General features: G+C 38.4%; 1 protein-coding gene and 1 long non-coding RNA gene across 8 annotated transcripts in view; one reads left to right on the top strand and one right to left on the bottom strand.

Annotated features, from left to right (window-relative positions):
• Nucleotides 1-19459, bottom strand: part of Smr (nuclear receptor corepressor smrter) — a 70812-nt gene extending 51353 nt beyond the window's left edge. For 3 of the 7 annotated variants that reach the window (XM_033475845.2, XM_033475843.2, XM_076528600.1), the window contains exons 1-9: nucleotides 12914-13275; nucleotides 11058-11358; nucleotides 7008-7686; nucleotides 5818-6279; nucleotides 5250-5552; nucleotides 4743-5162; nucleotides 3992-4348; nucleotides 3426-3904; nucleotides 705-967 (exon numbers count right to left, since the gene is read on the bottom strand). In XM_033475845.2, coding sequence (XP_033331736.2) covers nucleotides 705-967; nucleotides 3426-3904; nucleotides 3992-4348; nucleotides 4743-5162; nucleotides 5250-5552; nucleotides 5818-6279; nucleotides 7008-7686; nucleotides 11058-11338 — 3244 coding nt within the window. In that variant the 5' untranslated portion in view covers nucleotides 11339-11358; nucleotides 12914-13275. Of the gene's footprint in view, nucleotides 1-704; nucleotides 968-3425; nucleotides 3905-3991; nucleotides 4349-4742; nucleotides 5163-5249; nucleotides 5553-5817; nucleotides 6280-7007; nucleotides 7687-10201; nucleotides 10428-11057; nucleotides 11359-12913; nucleotides 13425-19237 lie in introns of those variants that run through there. The other 4 variants (XM_033475844.2, XM_076528602.1, XM_033475841.2 and 1 more) reach the window with 3 other exon arrangements.
• LOC117223526 (uncharacterized) lies at nucleotides 13545-17841 on the top strand. Its single transcript, XR_004490943.2, has 2 exons — nucleotides 13545-13656; nucleotides 17503-17841. It is a non-coding gene; the product is annotated as an uncharacterized LOC117223526 (long non-coding RNA).
• Nucleotides 19460-19656: the final 197 nt, after the last annotated feature.

The raw sequence follows: 19656 nt of genomic DNA, 5'->3' as shown, positions 1-19656 counted from the left end.
CTGGGGACCCAAATAAATCTCATCGATTTTCTCATTTCTTTTCGTCAACAGAAAAGTTAACACATGTTCGCGAATAGATTGCAAATATTTCAATGCCTGTAAACTTTATAGAAAGAGCAGACATGTGCATAAAATTGCAAGGTAATGTAAAATTTCCTTTCCTGCAAAATCCGTTCGATTCAATAAGATGAGATAAAGTTCCGAGGAAGCTGAATGCAGCAGAAGAACAATTTTCGAAAGGAAAGTTTGCTGATATCAGACCGCGAGTTGATTGCATAGAACTCTACGTAGACAAGAAAAACTATCTAGTGGATGAGAGTCGAGGGTGGATCGAGGGACACCTTTGACCGGTGTAATCATTTAAATTCGATTAATTAGTTTACCATTGTAATCAATTAGGTGACAGCATCAACTGACAACTTCAATATTGAATAACTAATAATGATTGGAATTAATGTTAACTTCCGCTGTGAAGTGTCCAAATTTTAATTTTGCCAATTTTTTGCCTTCGCCAAGATTACCGTGTACGGAACATAATTACGAAAACCTAACTTTATTTTACTGGTCCTAGATTTCTTTCGTATTCGGTCACATTGAATCTCGTCATGTTTCCTTCTAGTATGACCTTGATTTCATAAAATTAATAAGACCATTATCAGTCCTATTGGCTGCGCCAATTAGTTGAATAGTTCAGCTACACTTACCGATAGCGTCCATCGACTGGGCCTCTTCGTCGCTGGTCTCCATTGGCGTGGCGTGGTTGTCCTTTTTCTTCTCCTTTATTCTGCTGCCGGTCACCACGCCGGTCATGCCGCTGCTGGTCGTCTCCCTGCTGACCGGTTTCTTTTTATTCGAGTCTTTGAAATCCATATGTATCGCCGTCGCGTTCGTTGTGTTCATCGTGTTCGTTGCGTTCACACTCAACGACGACGACGTCGACGACGATAACGTGCTCTTCCCGTCAATTCTGCAACAATCAGTGATCAGAGTGTAAGCTAGTTTGACAAGTATAACAAAAAAGCACCGTATTTTCTACAATCAGAATGGGAGTGATTCAAGAGAGAGAACAAGATGCACCTTACAATTCACAGTAAATAATTATTTCAGTGCAATTACTATTACATTTATGTAAAATAAAAGTTATCAAAATTGTAAGAAACGTAAGATAGATGAAAATTATTTTTTTAGTACTTTTGATAATTTGAAAATAATATAACAACATCAATAATTCGTTTAATGCCTTTACAGTTTTGTGTTTTTCGTGACAAGTTCGCTATCGTCATAAACGCATAAAAACCGCAGTCTACTTATTGTCATTAACAAAACTGTAAATATTCTTTTACAGTTTCTCCACTAACAGTTCCAGCAAATCCAAGACAACGTGAACAAGAATGAGATTGTATTATTTCTGTCTTACTATTTTTCCTTTAATTATTATTAAATTATTATTATTTCCTTTAATTATTATTATTTTACCTTCTTGAAAGTTCATAACACGTGTAACATAATTTTATAAGTTCTCGAACTTTTTCTGCAAAAGTAGAAATTATCGTATTCTTTTGGAAAAGTATGCGAAATGTTTAAATGTTTAAAAAACAAATATGAAGAAAAATGTGCGTATCGGCTTTTATAAAGCCCAACGAGTGATTTGGAAGAGCAAAATGAATCTGTGACAATACGATTCTACCAAGATACGCTTCGATGCATATGCGATTTACAATTTCTGAAATGGACTGGTTTGGTCACCGCCGCGTTGAAAAGTATCGAGCAACGTTCAGCGGAAAATTAATATTTCATTTCAATTTCAATTAATCGCATCCGAAGGGAAGGGTAACCGTTCCTTCCGATTTTCATGCAAACCTGGGATCAGATTTTCAACGATCAACTCAATTTCGATGATGAATGCCTACGTAAACATAATCCACTAACCAGCAACCATTGATTAGCATTACAATCTGCTAATAACCACCCTACCTTCCCTCGCTCACCACCACTCTGCTTCCAACCACCCCATTTTCCCCACCAATCGACTACCCCTTCCCTGCTTCAATCTCTGTAGTTCCATCAATTACTTCTTTTTTCCAAGTACATTTGCAATCGTTGACACTGTTACATTATATTTTCTCTCTCGAAAAGATTTCTCATACCTTTTCATCTAACATAATAAACACTTTTAATTTAACAACAGATTTATCAAACATCCTGATCATCAAAATTCAATAGGAAATTTGAGCGTACAAAAGTTCGTACATAATCCCGAAATAATAAAAAACGGATAATATATTCATTAGACTTCGAATATCCATGGAAATTTATTTATGATGAAAGTTAATCCATGTACTTCTAGGTATTTTATAGCAATATTTTGATGGCTGCATACTTTAAAAAGTTCGTATGAGAATTATATAAAAGGAATCATATTTATTACTTTAAATGTCTGAAATTCACTGTATGATGGAATTGAAAGAAACAAAATTATGTTTGCCATACCGAACGTTAAAGAACGGAATAAAGATATTTTTAATCCTATTATAGCTTTGAGTTCAGTAATGCATGTAACATACTAACAAAGGGCATAAAACATTTTATTTGTGAAACAGACAAACCAAAGGCACGCTATTGTTCATATTTTTTAATGATCTGACAAACACATTCAATGATTTAAAAATGATTAACCTGATTGAAGATAGTGTGAAAACATTATGAATATTATTACTCTCCAAAGCCAATTACGTTCGCATTTTTCCTGCAGGTCTAAAAAATTTACATTTACTGGAATTACTAAAACAATATTCGAAATCTCTTTCTTCTACAAAAATGCAGGTGACCTAGAATGCCAACAAATTAGGTGATAGATGTCTTGAATGTTTATTGATTTTTGAATTATTCACACAAAAATTGAAGAAGTTTATTTCATTAAATTTTTTACCACGAATATAAATCCTTTGTTTTAAATCTTTTTACTTAAGTATTTAATTATCATTATTTCAGACTATAAGTAAATTACCGTTCCAAAATTTCTCCATGAAGGAAAGAAGAAAATTGTATCATTCTCTCCTTCTTAACGAAGAAAAATACGTATGTGCATAATAATAATCTATTATAGTGAAAGTTTATTTCATATTTATTTGTATAGTCTATGTATACCTATCAGGTGATCCTATAAAGAATACCATATTTCAAGTAATTTTAATTAACTAAAGAAATAAGAAGGAAGCCAAAACTATTTGTAACATATAATATAGTTACAAAAAATGAATGAAAATTACAGAACAATCTTTTGTGTAACTGTTTTGAAGAAGGTATAACTGTCAATATATATTTGAAATTGTTAATAACAGTAAATATGAATCCCCTCAAATGAACACACAAAATAGTTTCAAGCTTTTCAAGCAGAAACGTTCATTGAAAGAAAGTATACGTACATCACTTTAACATCTTTTCCTGACATCGTTTCAGAACTCAACTGCGGCTCTTCCTTCACCTCCACTTTGATGAGATTCGACTCCTTGGGCTCCAATTTAATTTCTTTGTTTTCTTTGTTAGTTTCCCGGTTATCCTTCGCACTAGATGTGATCGACGAAGTGACGCACGCCGTCGTGGTACTCAATATCGAGGTCGTTACTGCTGCCGTTGATGTTATTACGGATTCTGTCGTTAAACATGTACTCGACGTTGCCGACGAGCTCAGGGAAGTCGCTGACGTGGTCGCTATCGTTGACGTAACGGACGCTGACACATTCGATGGTGTCGAGGTGGTAGTGGTCGTCGTCGTAGTCGACGCCGCCGTTGAATTATTCTGAGGATTTTCTTGCGTTTTCTGTTGCTGCTCGCGCTGCAGCCTCGTCGTAACACCCGTAGTTAGGATGTCTATAGGTCCAATACTTGAACTGGTATTATTTACCTGAAACATACCGAAACATATACTCATGAAAATCTGTATTCTTATAAGTGTTTCTGTTGACATCTGCAGAATTTTAACGTGACTCACTTTATTATTAGGATTGTTCCGAGAGCTACGTGTTCGTTGCCGCGACTTTCGCAATAGCTGCTTATAATTTTCTGCTTTTTTAGTGAGGTAGTAATGATGCACGCAATCTGGAACGGACTTATGTTCTAAAGATTGAGCTATCGTTCCAAAGTTCTTAGGATGTTGTAAATATTTTTCTTTAAACAATTCGTGTTCCACAGAACTCCAAACGTTAATTAACTTCCGTTCACTGTGAAGTGCTTCTAATTCTTCTGGCTGAAGCAGACCGTTTCGATTCTGAAACGCGATTCGTCTCTGTTTCGTATCCAATAACAACGGAGGTATCACTGCGTATGAACGCATTTTTTTATCTTCCATCTGAAAAAGTAATTACGAAGCAAACATTATCATTATTATTCCTTACAACGCGGTCGACTACATACAGCGGTCCTCACAATAAGTAATTCTCATTAATTGTTTAAAAGAGCTATAGGGTTCTCTACATCTTCAAATTATTAACAAGACACAGTTCGTCAACAACATGAATCTAATCTCTATCTTTTGTTTTTTTCCACGATGTAGCACTTTTAGTGCTCGTACTGATATAACTAACGCTGTCCACTATTGAATTGTCATAAATCACAGAAATTCTTAATTGTCAATAATTTGAAAACGAAGTTGATTTTCGTCTCATTTTGAACCAAGAAATTACCACAGGCAGTCGAACATCCTACATATACGTATTAGTATATAAATTCTGAGTGTAAACTACCTCTTGCTCTTGAAGGCCGTCCATAATTTCCTCTAGATCAGCTTCACTCTTAATACGGGCACCGACTCTATTAAAACGTTCCTTGTCTTCCCTCTGTTTCCGCAACTCAGGAAACACTTTCTCGAAGAACTCACGATTTTTCGCTTCCTTCGATTTCCTTTTCTGTGTTGCCTCTAATCGTTCTATCTTACGATGCCACTCCTGTACCAAAATGGCGTACGTTCGAGACTGTTGTCGATGAAGAGACGCTCGTTCGGCGTGTTCCCGACGAAGCCTCGCTATAAGCTTAGCTCTCATACACGTTTGATGCTTCGTACGATTTTCTTGGTACACACTTGTATCCGACGGTTGATTGTACAAAGGTAGCTCCACTTTTGCACCCAGCCTCTCTAGGAGTCTATGAGCTTCTTCAGCTTTTCTCTGTAATAGAAATCGAAGTTAAAGTCTCTGGTCAAGTGTTTTAAAGTTTTGAAAACTGCGCACGGGCTTCTTCGCTAAATGCCTTACCCTATTTTCAGCATAAATCTTTTGTGCAAGAGACTGATGCTTCGGTTGCTGCGATTGTTCCTCAACCTGCCGTTTAAGACCACTGGCTTCTAGAGGTTTGTTCGCTGCCTCTTCTAATTCCTTCAACTTTTTCCGAAGCTTATTTATCTGAGACTCTCTTTTCGCAATCTCTCTGTCGACCTTGGCGATCTGCTGCAGAAGATCGTCCTTGGTACTTCTAAACTGCGCGTCCTCCTGCGTGTTCGGTTCCGGAAGCGTAGGTGAAATAGCTTCTGTTTGCGGCGTATACGCAGCGGGCTGCCCCTAGCAGAAAATGCTCATATAATACTGTGTTGAATGGAAGATATATTTCGAAATTTTAACTTGGAACGAACTTGGAGCTAAACGAATTTAGAGCTAAGATTTTATTCCGCAGCCATGGTAGATCAGTTCGTTATTGTCTTGATATGTTTTGTTAACGGTTGAACATAAACCTTTCTTATCTCTGTCAACTTGGCATCACCGAGTTTACTACATCTAGCTCTATCTTAATTCCAAAACGCACGCGCATTTACTTATAGATACCCACCCTAGTGTCTATCCTGAGTGGCTGCTGCAACTGTACCACGTGCTCTTGTTTACCACAGGGGTCAGCGGGCGATAGGCTTTGACAGCGAGATTGCGATTGGGACTGTAACTGAACCTGCGTTGGTTGGGCCAAGCGCATCTTTTTTAAGGGCGGTGCCTCCTGCAGATTGGCTATCTCAACGGCCGTACGAGTGCAATACTGATCGGGTTGGACGGGCATGAGGCCTATTCGTGAATTTCTCGCACTGGTCACGTGCTGATAATCTGAAGGGGCCGTCGGTGAAGCTGTCGGCGTCACCGAAGCAGGCGGTAGAAGAGATATCCTCGGTCTATCCCCTCTACCACCAGCCATGCCACTACCTATACCGCTATTCGTCGCATATTCGGCCGTAACTACTCCAACACCGACTCCAATCTGCGATAGAGGACTGCTGCTCACGTTGATAGCGATCCTCTCGTTTACCTGTAAAAACACTACAGTCAAGATCCATCTTTTTTTTCAATTCTGTTTTCATCCGACTGTCTTATACTTTCTTTATCATCTCACGCGTTTCATTCAATTTATCTTGCCTAACCTTCTCCGCGCGCGAACCTATTTCAAGAAAATCGATGACCCGGTTCAAGAGGATAGACGGTACGTTATCAATATACCTAGAATACCGTCATACATTTCTTGTATTTCGATTGAAGCTCAAACAGTTATTCATCATCTACTCTTTTTTTTAACACTTGTCTAAATCAGATTTACTTTCGTTATCTTACTTATCCAAATAGAAAATGTTTAAATGCTTAAAGCTTACGAACGAATTAGTCTACAGAGGTAGCATTTAATGCAACAATTTGCACGATACGATCGTATCTAAAATTAAGTTATCGTTATCATATCAACAAGAGCCTAAACTGACAATTTCACGTAAGATAAGAAAGGATTAATAACAGGTGAAAGTCAAGAACAAAAACAAGATACTTATTACATTCTTTTCTCTATGTATAATTATACTGTACATATATATTGCTAGTAACTATTGCCGTTCTGGATTCCTATCTATATCTGACCAGCTGTTTCCGATCCAATTACGATTATTTTATCCGCGGATGCTCGCATTTGTTGATCGACAAAACAGAACGCAACATTTATCATGCGATTGTTTTGGATCGAAACGCGGCTGTTTTAAACAGTAAAATACCTACATTCGTGGTGGCGCTGCGATATACATCCCTCGTGCTGTAAGCAGTTCCGGAAAGCGATGGTGGTGACGTTTGACTAACTGTGGGTGGATTGGCAGACACTGCCGGGGCTACAGGCGCTGCCACTGGTATGGGAGTTGACGCCGACGATGCCGACGTGACCACCGTGGCTACGGCTGGCACCGACGCCGATGTTGGCGTCGGTGGATACGGATGGATGTATCGTAGACCACCAGCCATAGGTACAGCAACGTAACCTCCTGGTGCACCACCCACTGCACCACTCCCGGCACTGTTGCTTCCCGCGCTGGTACCACTACCGGTACCACTACTATTTCCACTTCCGGGTGGTGCCACGTTCCCTACGGCCCCAACACCAGCTCCGGACCCAACGACACCGGTTCCACTGTTCGTGCCACCAGCGTTGTTAACACTTCCGCCGCCGCCACCACCGCCGCCTCCGCCACCGCCGCCACCGCCGCCGCCGCCACCACTGCCACCACCTCCACCGATTGAAGGACCTCCAGGAGTGTTACTACCAGCTGTCCCAGCTGCCGCTGCCGCTGCCACCGCTGCTGCGGAAGACGCGGCCGCACCACCTTGGACGTACGTCACGCCTGCTCCTACTGTTCTTGGTGACACGGGACTGCTGCTCTTGATGTTTACGTAACTTTGCGGTGACCTGAAATCATTACAAATATAAGTTACGATTTCGGTTAAATAAACTGGAGAAATTAACATGCCAGAAGCAGACGTTGCGTGATCCCGCGCATGTTCAGATAACTGTTTTGAAGATCACGAGACGCCTGCTCCTTCATTTCATCTACGGTGTATCCGTTTATTAGCCTCGGGACGCGAATAAATTCAAATCAAGTCGATGGTTTGTTCATGATCAACATTATGAAAATGCGCGGGAATTCGGAGTGCTACGAAACGATCTCAGGGCGCATGTGTAGGAATAGGATCGTTCGTTTTGGAGTCATGTTTTCGTTAGGCTCGCAAGCTAGCGATTTCAGAGTACCAATCATATACTTTGATAACATCTATTACAGGAGCGAATAATTGGATGCTCGGAATTATGAGATAAAATATCTCGAAGAACAAGTGCATAAGAAAGGCTGAAGAGTGATGGTTAACCGACCAATCGCGTCACGCGATAAAAATATGATTCATGTGAAATCAAGCATCAACTATACATATGCTAGAATAGTAGACAGACGACCTTTCGGCGTTAGTTTGTCACATGTGGCAAAACACGCTACGCATGCGTCATACGATATAACGATATGCGGTGTCGCAGTATAGCACAGATCATGGTTCCGCGTGCCGGTGCATCAGTACCTATTCTGTGTGGAATCACTGCGCATGCGTTGAACATCACAAAGGGTGAATGTGCCTGTCTGCTTTCGTAAGGCGACGTTGCTATCGCAACGTTGCCAGATCGCCGTACACATTCGACAAGTTTCGACGAGCGTTTCTAGCATTATTTCCTAGCGAATCGTGATCGAGGATTAATGGCTTCTGATTGACACTGCGCTTTTATACTTTCCCTTTAAAAGTAGATACCCTGTTTATTTTTTTTTTGTCGATAATCGATACACCGAATTATGTTTTATTTTATTTTATTTTATTTTATTTTATTTTATTTTATCATGTTAGCTATCGTAGTGTCTGTAACATTTGAGCTTACAAGTATTCGGACGTTGACAAATTTATCGTAGCCATACTACGTCTAAATAAACTATCTATTAATGTAAGATAAATTTGAAGCACATATAACATTGAAATTCAGTGATACCATTCGAAATTTATTCAATGCTATTTTCATAATTACTTATAACCTTGAGCTGATGTGTATCATATTTGAATTTACATTTGTAAATACTTGGCTACCTTATGAATTTACCTAGATTATAAATTCTTGATGATGTAACGGTCAGTGACCCCCTCCTCCCACTTTTAAAATCTTCGGCGTACGATATATCGACTACACTTTTTCCCTTTTATGAATGATGCTCATTCTACGCATAACTACGTAGATGTTCATACGGCTTTGTGATTTAATTGCAACAAGATTAACGACTTTGTGCCGTTCAAGATATGGGTTTTTAGATAAATCCTTAATTTTTATAAACGTCGCGTTAAAAGGAATGTCAATTTGCATGCATTAAGAAAAATATTTAGAAAAATAAGAAGAATGTCTCGAATTAGAGTCTTGTTATCTAGATCGTTTGTGTGTAAAGAAAAGTGTAAATATCGTTTTACTTATACTTTGCTTCACCTATTAAAATACTCTAAAATTTTCCTTTACTTGTAATTATTATTATTATTATTTCTTAAACATACTTTAAGATAAAAAGTTGTGCATTTTCGTCATCACCGCCATCTTTTATTCCCTACCGTGCGACCTACTGTTCGCTTTCTCTTTCCTCGTTCAACAAGTTTTCATATTTATGCCAGTTTTAATCGAAAAATAAATAAATTTCTAAGTGAAATGCATGAAAGTACGTAAAAACCATTATGCGTACCTCAATAACGTAATAAAATAAGATTTCAATCACGATTTAAATATAATTTTGAAATATTTTATAGGCTACATCGTTGGAATAAATGAGTATCTCTTTGAAAACTAATAACAATGAATCTATTTGTTAAATTAATTCTATCCCTACCAGATGTACAGAATTACCGCATCATGTGAATACAATTCTAATTCAAATATATGTATACAGTAACGTTGCTTTGTTTCCGCTCGTACACTTCTCGCTATAAACCTAACCTAACTTATTTTTCCCGCGTTCTATAGATTATTTAATCAAACATTCTATTTACCAACATAAGCAGCATATGCAGAGTACTAGAAATGCTAATTATAGTCCATTGTCTAAATTTAGTGTAACGATAATAGCATATCAAATTATTTCTTTTAACCTTAATCATAATGTACATATATCTAGAAAAAGGGTTTTGAAATTTGACATAAGTATACATTTGAAACAATTACTATTACGATGAGTGTATAAAACAAAATGTATAAAACTTGTACATGAAACATAGTGTACTCATATGTGACTCCATTCTTGCGAATACTGAGTACTATTAAACAATTAAATCTCATACGTGTGAGAGAATATACACTAAAGAAAGTATACCGAAAGTGTAAAGAACGATGCAAAAGAATAATTCCATGGACTTACTTCATCACGCAAACGAACAATCTCGAGTTTCAAAGGAATTTTTGGTTTCCATGTGCATTCTCCTTTTATACATCCGATGCATTGCTTTTACAAAATTCACAGATTCCCTCTACTATTTCCGTTAAAGTATACTGCACAGTTGTACATTTGTACGTTTAAATAAACAATAAATACAAAATGTAACCTCGCGAGGTTAAAAATCAACGTTGCACGTTGACGTTTGAGGTTAGAATCGACAGGTAGCAGTAGTAGTAGAATTGGAAGAACGCATGCGCAGTAAACTGTACGTATATTGTGTGTGTGTATCCAACTTCAATCTTTTAGTTACCGCGTATTTCAAGTTTGAATTTTTCAACTTCAACGTGTACAATGTAAACATGTGATAGAAATTAAGGTATTTACTATTTAATTCGGCGCAATGAATATGTAAATGAGACAAAAATGTATATATTTCATCTGACCCACTTTCACATAAGTTCAAACAATGAAACTCTGTATTCCTGCTCCATTTCAATTATATTTATAGCATTTTAATAACATTCTGTTTTTAAAACTTTGTTAAATATTGACTTAAATTATTATATTTAACGGTTATATCTAATGCCATAAATAATTTATTCATATTCGAAATTGGAACGAAGTACATAGATCTAAGCTAAACACGTCGGCTATTGCTTTACCTAAAATGGCTGAAGATTTCTCAAAGGAACATATTTACTAAATCTTCCTGACTCCAGTTCGCTGGCCGAACGAGTCATGGAAGCATTTTCATTGAGAATGCTTGCCATTTTAATTACAACATCGAAAACATAGTCATGCAATGCGACAGCGATAGCGAACACACCTACAAGCTTACCTGTGTAGTTGTACTGGAGTAGATCTCGCGGGTAAATGTTGGTTATGCGAGACCGGTGGTTGGGTCTGACCCCTGCCGGGGGTCGACGTTACGCCGACGAGAGAGTGGCCATGGGACCCGTGAGGATGACCGTGGGGGTGGGCGTGTGGGTGTGGAGGATGAGAGTGGGGGTGAGGATGATGATGGTGATGCAAATCTGCCCCCACTGGACCCACAGGGCCCACTGGACCCCCCACCCCCAGTCCGCTCACTACCTGGACTTGCTTGCCCACTGTCTCCATCACCCCTAACGCATTGTGTACTGAAACAAGTCCCGTCAAAATTCACTTCAAGCCTTGCTTTTACCACTTAACTTTCATTTTTTTTTAATCTAATCCGCATTGCAAAAGGAAATAGCGGATCCAAATTCCAACAAACAAAATTTCATAAACGATTTATGTAAAATGCAATTGCCAATTAGAATACTATGTCATTCGTATCATTACAGTGTAACTTGTCGGCATATAGTGGCAACGTATAACGATCGAAAACAATTATGAAATCACTAACTATGAAAAAATGATATAACACACAAAATAATTAGTAGTACCAATCACTTAGTGATTATTTGTGAAATAAATAAAAAATATTTCATGTTACGATTGCGCGTGATCCTTAAAATGAAGGAAAATGTTTACAAGGACAGATAGACATTTGGCATCATCAAAGTAACGGTATTGTAATGACTCTCAAAGCAAAGTAAGCCTGTACGAGCAGCTCCTCGGAAAAGGAAATGAAATTGGTCTTTTAATGGTAGAGATGAGTAATTTTGACTACGAACCCACCGTTCAGTTTATATAAATCTGCGACTGTAAGTTATTATTTAAAAAGAAAGATCAGTGTATATACCGAATCTGATGTGTGGCCATAAGTATACATTTGAAACAATTACTATTACGATGAGTGTATAAAACAAAATGTATAAAACTTGTACATGAAACATAGTGTACTCATATGTGACTCCATTCTTGCGAATACTGAGTACTCAAAATACGCAATAGTATTTTACAAAATACTATTGCGTATTTTAACTAAACAAAAATTAGTAATGATAGGGATACTAACAGAAAAGTTTTGCTTAGCCGTTTGAGTCCCAGGGGGTATTGAAAAAACACTGTCGAAGAATTCCAAACAGCGTAACCGCGCTTTCTCTAAATGAGTACGAAAAGACCCAAGCAGCGCGATAGCGCTTGTTTTATTTTATGTCGAGAAATACCAAGCGGCGCAATAATAATGAATTAAAAATTTTTATTTTGTAATGTATTATTGCATTATTATAGTATTATTCTACCTATTGTAAAATGTACTATTTACATTAAAAGGAGCTGTGTGATGTACTTGCTTCACTAAATCTGAGCGCGCTTCGACAATCGGTAACGCACCGTCAGTTGTCCACAAGGTTCGAAATATGCTGGGTTTTCTCGACATAAAATCTCAACAGCGCGATCGCGCTGCTTGGGACTCGAACGGTTAGTCAAACGACAAGAAGTTCACACCGTCGGGCGTTATCAGACAACCTGACTGCCCGGCTTTCAAAAATGTAGTCTACTAGTAATTAACATACAAATTATACAGGATGCCCAATACATTGTTGATATTAGGTAAAACAATACGTTCAACAATCTTTTAATCGATTTCGTGTCTTTATCCAGATTCACGGAAAAATTTGAACAAAAGACAAAATTCTTTACATTTATAGATGTTCGTAATCGGGTAAAGTAAACATAAGAACTAATACTCGCGTGTAAATGATACTCAATGGCGAATTAAAGCGGCACTTTTACGACAGTGTAAGTAATAACGGAAAAACAACTTACCGGTAATGACGTCAGCTGCGGAAGGTAAGCCGATCTCGAATTTCTCCCACGAGTGGTCGATCCGCACGAGAATAATTCACCGCTTCAGTCTCGAGTGAAAATCACGTACATGTGCGCGCGTAATCACGCACACATACGTACGCGTACACATACGTGAGTACACCAACCGATCTATTTATAAATTCTATATCGACGTTAAAAACTTTTACGGAACACGCTACTCCACAACATTACTATGCGTCGGCGAACTTTAGTTCCCACAGGCTTGCTTTAAATCCCTTTCTTTTTGTTTATCATTTCCTTCTTACTTCACTGCTCGTGCTCGCACTTTCTTTTCCTCTGCACACTTCTTCGTTGTCTTGATGTTGTTGATCGTCGCTTCCCTCGCACCTCTTACACGTACACTTTCATGCGTTCATCTACACGACTCGTATACCATGACATTCGACAAACACAAAACTTAACCGACCATTCAAATTTCTTTCTTCCGATGTTGCTTCAGGGACGACTTCTGCGGATAACAGTTGGAGAAACATGACATTAGTATCAGGTGTTGAACTTCCTTGAGAATCGAATATGAACGATATACGAGGGACACAGCACGCACAGCTAATATGCCATTGCGGTTCGTTCGTGTGTACATTTCGTGCGTTCGCTGTGAATACCAAAAAAAGAGCACTGATTGCCAGGATCCGGGAGAATTTCAAGAAATCTCGCAAGAAAATATTGCATCGAATTAATAGGTAAGACGTGTTTTGCGTAAACAATCCTTAAAATCATCGTACGAGTGTACCACGTTCATCGAACACAAAGTATCTCAATATATGTATTTAGGGACAGTATACCTTCTCTATTGCGAAAAAACGCGACACGGTTTTTACACGAGAAAATCTTGTTTGCATTATTCAACCGCTAACATTTCGATTACACGCGACACAGTTTATGATTTAGAAACGTTCCGTCGAAACGAAGTTGACCCCCGATAAGTAACAAAAGATAAAATAGAAAATATACAGGCAAGTTATCGTACTTTGAGAAAAAGAGGGGGTGAGTTGAGGAGGTGGGGGGAGTAGGGAAAGGAGACGAAACGAAAGCAAACAGGAAAAGGAAGGGGTGGAAGGTGATCGCGAAAGATGCCGCGTTACTGTCGCTACGAGCACTAATTTTGATCTTCTTTTAGCCGACTGACCCTATCACCGATTAGGCGGAGCGCGTTGCACTCCACTTGTTCTCACAACTTCCGGTTCAGCTGTTCGCACAAAAGTCCGCATATCTTTCGATGCCCTGCTCTCCGCGAGAGTCTCGGCTTCTATCCTTCTGTCTCCCGCGTACTTTTTCTCAAACACTAGCAATCACTGTGGATACACCTTAGAGAATCGCGATTGCCCCACAATTTCATCACTGCCACGTGGTTTACACTCAACTCGCAGACTATGTTCCACCCACGATATCTCGTTCCCGGTAAAGTCATTCTGGTTCCTGTTTATCCAGCTAGGAACGCGCACGATGACGGTATCGTTGCTATTACGGCTGCTGTCGTTACCGGTACAGTACTCGTTATCGGTCCCACGATGATGCAAACTTGTTGACGAACTTACTTTCATCACGATCCTGTTGCACCCTCGGCGAAGACCGTTATTTCGCAATTCTACCCAAAGCGAGGTTCCTTCAGCCGTAATTGTAGCACAGTGCGTGTACGATGCACGCACTGTGCACGTTTCCCGCGCACGTGAGCCAGCGCCACCAAGAGAAAGAAATTGGATGACTTTCAAGATGGCAGAACGAGAAATACACCGTTTTTACGTATACTCCCGTCCGTGGAGGCACTCGCGCGCACACACTTGGCTCGACCGTCGCACAGTAGCTACCGAGAGTCAGCGTTCTTCTTCTTTTCTCATCTACTCTTTTCACTTCAAAGTTACTTCTACTATTCACAGCTGTTGCTTCTTCAAATTTTTGCTACACTTCCTTCTGTTTTCCGTATTTCCTCTCGATCCAATCACTAGCAACAATATTCATTTCGAAGAGACTCTGGATCCGGTCTGTCCTCTTCAAACCTTCACAAGATCTAGCATCAGACATTTCTTGTCGATGTACCGCTTCGTTCTCGTATGCCTCGGTAGTGGCGGTGATGGCAGCAACGGCATTAGCCCGGCAGTGTTCCTGTAAACAACACGTTATTCGAATATTTTAATAACATAGTTATAGCGATAATTGTAAAATGTAATAGTATTTCGTTTATTACTATCAAACTAGAACCGAAAGGAAATCAAACGGAAATCTATGGACTGTAATGGAGCATCTACAGCACATTGAAAAAGATATGCCCATTCAATTGAACGTATTCTTCATCCATAATTACAGTTGTATTACAATGGCTTCTTATGACTACCTCAAATGAAAATTTGCTGTTTGTAATCTTAAAACGACGCTCAATATTTTTTATGAAAAAGGTAGTATAATATTTCTACGGTTCAGTAGGGAAACTTCAAGTGTTTTTCATTGTGACAGTGTGTTACTTTCGCGCACGTAACGGAGACGATCGATCTTCGCAGCAGAAAGTACCGCAGCAGGTTTTCGTGCGTTTGAATTGCGTTCTGATGAAGAAAATCGATTTCATAGTGTCGACGGGTTAGAATTAATACTGTTTTAAGATAACAGAGTTATCTATCTACCAGATAATAATAAGCAATAAATAATTTTCGATGGCGAATAATGGTTATATCTTCTACTCATAAGATAATATCGATCTTTCGTGTATCAGTGACGTATAACCTGTAAAATAGATTAGATCCAAAAGATAAACATAATTCAGCGTCAATCATATCTTGAAGTATCAAATTATCTAACGGGGGAACTAGACTCTTGGCAAAACAGTGTGTACCTGTTTAGTTCCCATTATAAAACTAACAATAACCTATATACAGCAACATGTAAAACGGTCAAGAATTCATTTGATTCCCGTTGAATACATTCCGTCCGAATTATTATTATCTTGCTAAACCTAGAACGGTCGATAGCTCCGCAGTCGTTGTGACTCAAAGTCGAGCCGAGTTCAACCGAGAAGAGTCGAATCAAACCGAACTGGACTGTGTAGTTTTGTAGCGCGTCAACGCGTAAAAAGGGGCGAGTGCGAAACGGTAGATCATACCAATGGAAAGACTATGCTTCTTCCCTAAATTCTTATACATTCATTCCAATGATCTTCCAATAATTATATCGTTGACTAAAACTGATAATTTGTACAAAAATTCGAAAATATTCACCAATGAATTAGTAAATACACAAAAATCACACATTGAATCTTTTGAAAGATATTGAACGAGATACGATGTATTACCAATTACTTTTGTGATATAACTAACATTAATATGGATTCATAAGAGTCATTGCTTTACTATTTAATCCTTCGAGAATGATTCGTTTGTAAAATAATTCTATCACACGCATATGAAAATTTCCTTCCCGTCTTGTCTTTTACGTTTATATATATATATAAATGCTTTATATACACTTAATACGTACATGGGATAATGTTTACGAATTGGAAAAAATAAATAGTTGATATTATAATCACATAAGAGACAATTACATCGCATATGGCAAGAGTCATGCCATTTTCTTAAAAGTAATCAAGTCTCGTAATATCATTTAATCCAAGGTCAGTCCAAAAATATTTGCAATAAAGAGTTGATGTAAGAAATATGCCATGTAAATTAATTTAATTCAAATACTACAAACATTCATAAATTGTCCAAAATGTTCGGTACAATTATGAATGCCATTATAACACGTTACGTAATTATTATATAGTTATGTATTACCATATGTGTTCATTGTTACTAAAAAATGTTTCTATAGAAAAAAAATAAAGAATTAAACAAAATTCGCTTTTACAATATACACTAAGACGTCTAAAACATAATTAATTCAAAGTCTAAGGAATAAACAATATCAAATTAAATTTTTTTAACACATGGAAAATGGATAAGATTTTATCTATGGATAGCAATATGCCACGATCGTTTCGAATAAGATAAACGATATCAAAATGAATGTGCTTGCAATTCCTTTTTATCAATCTATAATCATCAAAATAAACGGATTGAGCCTTTATTCGTGTAGTAATATAAAATTCCAAAGAAAAAAACAAACGGAAGATCTGACATATTTTGTAACATATCTAATTTAACAGTGGTAAAGTCTAATAAGAATTTGCAAACTACGAATACAGTAACTTTATCAACATAAAATTAAGCTGAAAACTATAAACGTCTATAACGAAGTTAATGGTACAGAAAAAGTAAATAGGGAACTTTAATTATTAAAAACATAATGCGTTTAAATACACGACTCAAGTAAACGTGCTCCAAATTCTCAAGGTATTCAACTGTATTTATGAAATATCAATACCGCAACATCGAACTATTTTTTTTTTTTCGATCAAAGTACTTCCCAGATAACTGATAAGGTACTCGATTCTTGTATGGATCACTTACATAACAGTGGGCGTGTACTCAAAATTAAATAGTCGATCTTCTTAAGCAGGATTTTTAAAGCGACGTGAAAATCAATTTTTAATTTTCCAGTAACGTAAATGACGCACAAAGGCAGGATGAGGTACCGCCAATTGAAATGAGATAACGTAAAATGTTGTCAACTTTCGTTAACCTAAGAAGAAAATGAATTCTGGATGACACGAACATTCGGCGAAGATAGTAATAAAACGCACGAGAATTTCATGAATTATTGACTGGAAGAATTTTTTATACGGTGATCTGTGACAAACACATTCGCAGAATATAGGAAATTATAAGCCTCGTCACCGACTCCAATCCGAGTCACCGATTTCCTTTGCTACGTGAAATGTAACATTAATGCTTTACGTATCGGTATACAAACGAAATAAAGTTGATCATACAAATCGACACGTCACCAATGGTTTAACAATTGCATTTGTTCCGTTCGCGAACTCCCCCGTAATACGATTCACGGTGTTGTTTAAGAATTGACAAAGAACGATCATGTTAATTTATTCATCCATAATACGATAACGTTTTTTTTTAGACATGTAACAATTATATAACATACGTACGATTTTCAAAAAATTAATCACATGCTGCGTTGTTATCTTCAAGTTCACACGAAAAGTGGTCGGAATAAGATATCGCCTATTATTAGATTCGCTATTTCAGGATCTTGAATACTCTTCAGAACAATCACACTGCTCCGGAAACCATTCGAAACGTGATTGTCGCGTACGGATAGACATTAGCTAGCCGGTACACAGATCACAATTGGTGCAACACCAAAACACACTGGGTCCGTTGAGATAACACCTTTAAAATCTTCGATGGAAAAGGAACATGACACGCAGAGTCTAAATACGCAGACAGGCAGACAAGCAAGCAGAGCGATGTGGCACAAGAAAACAGCACAAGTAATACTCAGTCGGTAACTTCGACACTATGGAGCACTTCATAAACACGATACGTTTGATAACCTTATAACACGATAAAATACGCGTATTGAAGATGTACAAAAGTAGAAACAAAAATTCCAATAATCGACGAAAAAACTGGGAGACGTCAGAGAAACTTCCACGGCACAGACAACCACGAATCAATGAACGACCAACAAACGAATGCACAGTCGATTAGAATACATTTGAAATGTTGCAGATGAACGTTCGCATACGAGCATTCAGCAAGCACTATTGTGTACTTTCTGCATTAATCGTACCCAACTATGAGAATCCGTACACATTTCAATATTACACTTCGTCACAGCACTATCGTTCAACTGTTTCAATTTAGACACAATTACAGTAATAATTGTTTTCTCTTTCTTCGTTACTCTTCTTGTTTATCCAAACCGAAGAATAAACACAATAAACGGAAAGAGAGTAGGAAGAGAGGGGGAAAACAATGCACTTCATAATGTAATTGAACAGTGTATGTCAGATAATCATGAGCATGTGTAAAGAGAATCAAAATGAGAAATTATGAACATTCACACGTATTTTTCGAAGAAAGAAGGATGAAGGAGGATCGTGTGTTACGAAGTATGCGTGTGTGCATACGCGCGCGCTCGCGCTTGCGTGCGTGCATGCGTGTACATGTGTATGTTGAGTATATGTGTATTAGACGCGCGTATATAGACGAGAAAAAGGATATAAAAAAGGGGCGCAGAATATGTTTTAGCAATTGTTTCGGAACACCAACATTTCTTTGTCCTCACTGTGTAAAAGCTAAGCTCCTTGCAGTAGTTGAACACGATCGAAAACGTACTGGTTAGTTTTACGACACATTTCTCTTCTCTTACCCGAACTACTCCGTGGTATTCCTAAGCGGCGGCCACGGTGATTAAAAAACACTCGCGTTTTACATTCGCGCCCCAACGAAGGGTAGTCGAAATCGTACGGTCAGTCCAACGTTTTCAGGGCCGCCAGGTTAACGTCACGAAATCCACCGACACAACCATAGATCCAAACGGTGGACGGACGGACGTAAGGACGGACGGCTGGCTGGCAGCAGGCAAAGCGGAATCACAGAGAGATTCGGGGGAAGGGGTATTGAATGCGGCGGGGTGAGGGTAAAGTTTCTAGACACGGGGCAGGTGGGGTCATAAGGGACCGGGGACGTACACGTTAGAGTGGGGTGAAAACGAACGAGAACGGGCGAGCAACCGAACCGACCGACAACGTAGCGTCGCGGGGGACGGAGGTCTACGCTAGCTCAGGA

The sequence above is a fragment of the Megalopta genalis genome, chromosome 2 (assembly GCF_051020955.1).
Source record: "Megalopta genalis isolate 19385.01 chromosome 2, iyMegGena1_principal, whole genome shotgun sequence".
NCBI classification, from domain to species: Eukaryota; Metazoa; Arthropoda; class Insecta; order Hymenoptera; family Halictidae; genus Megalopta; species Megalopta genalis.
The sequence above is the reverse complement of the archived record's forward strand: the minus strand, read 5'-3'. Positions and strand labels throughout refer to the sequence as shown.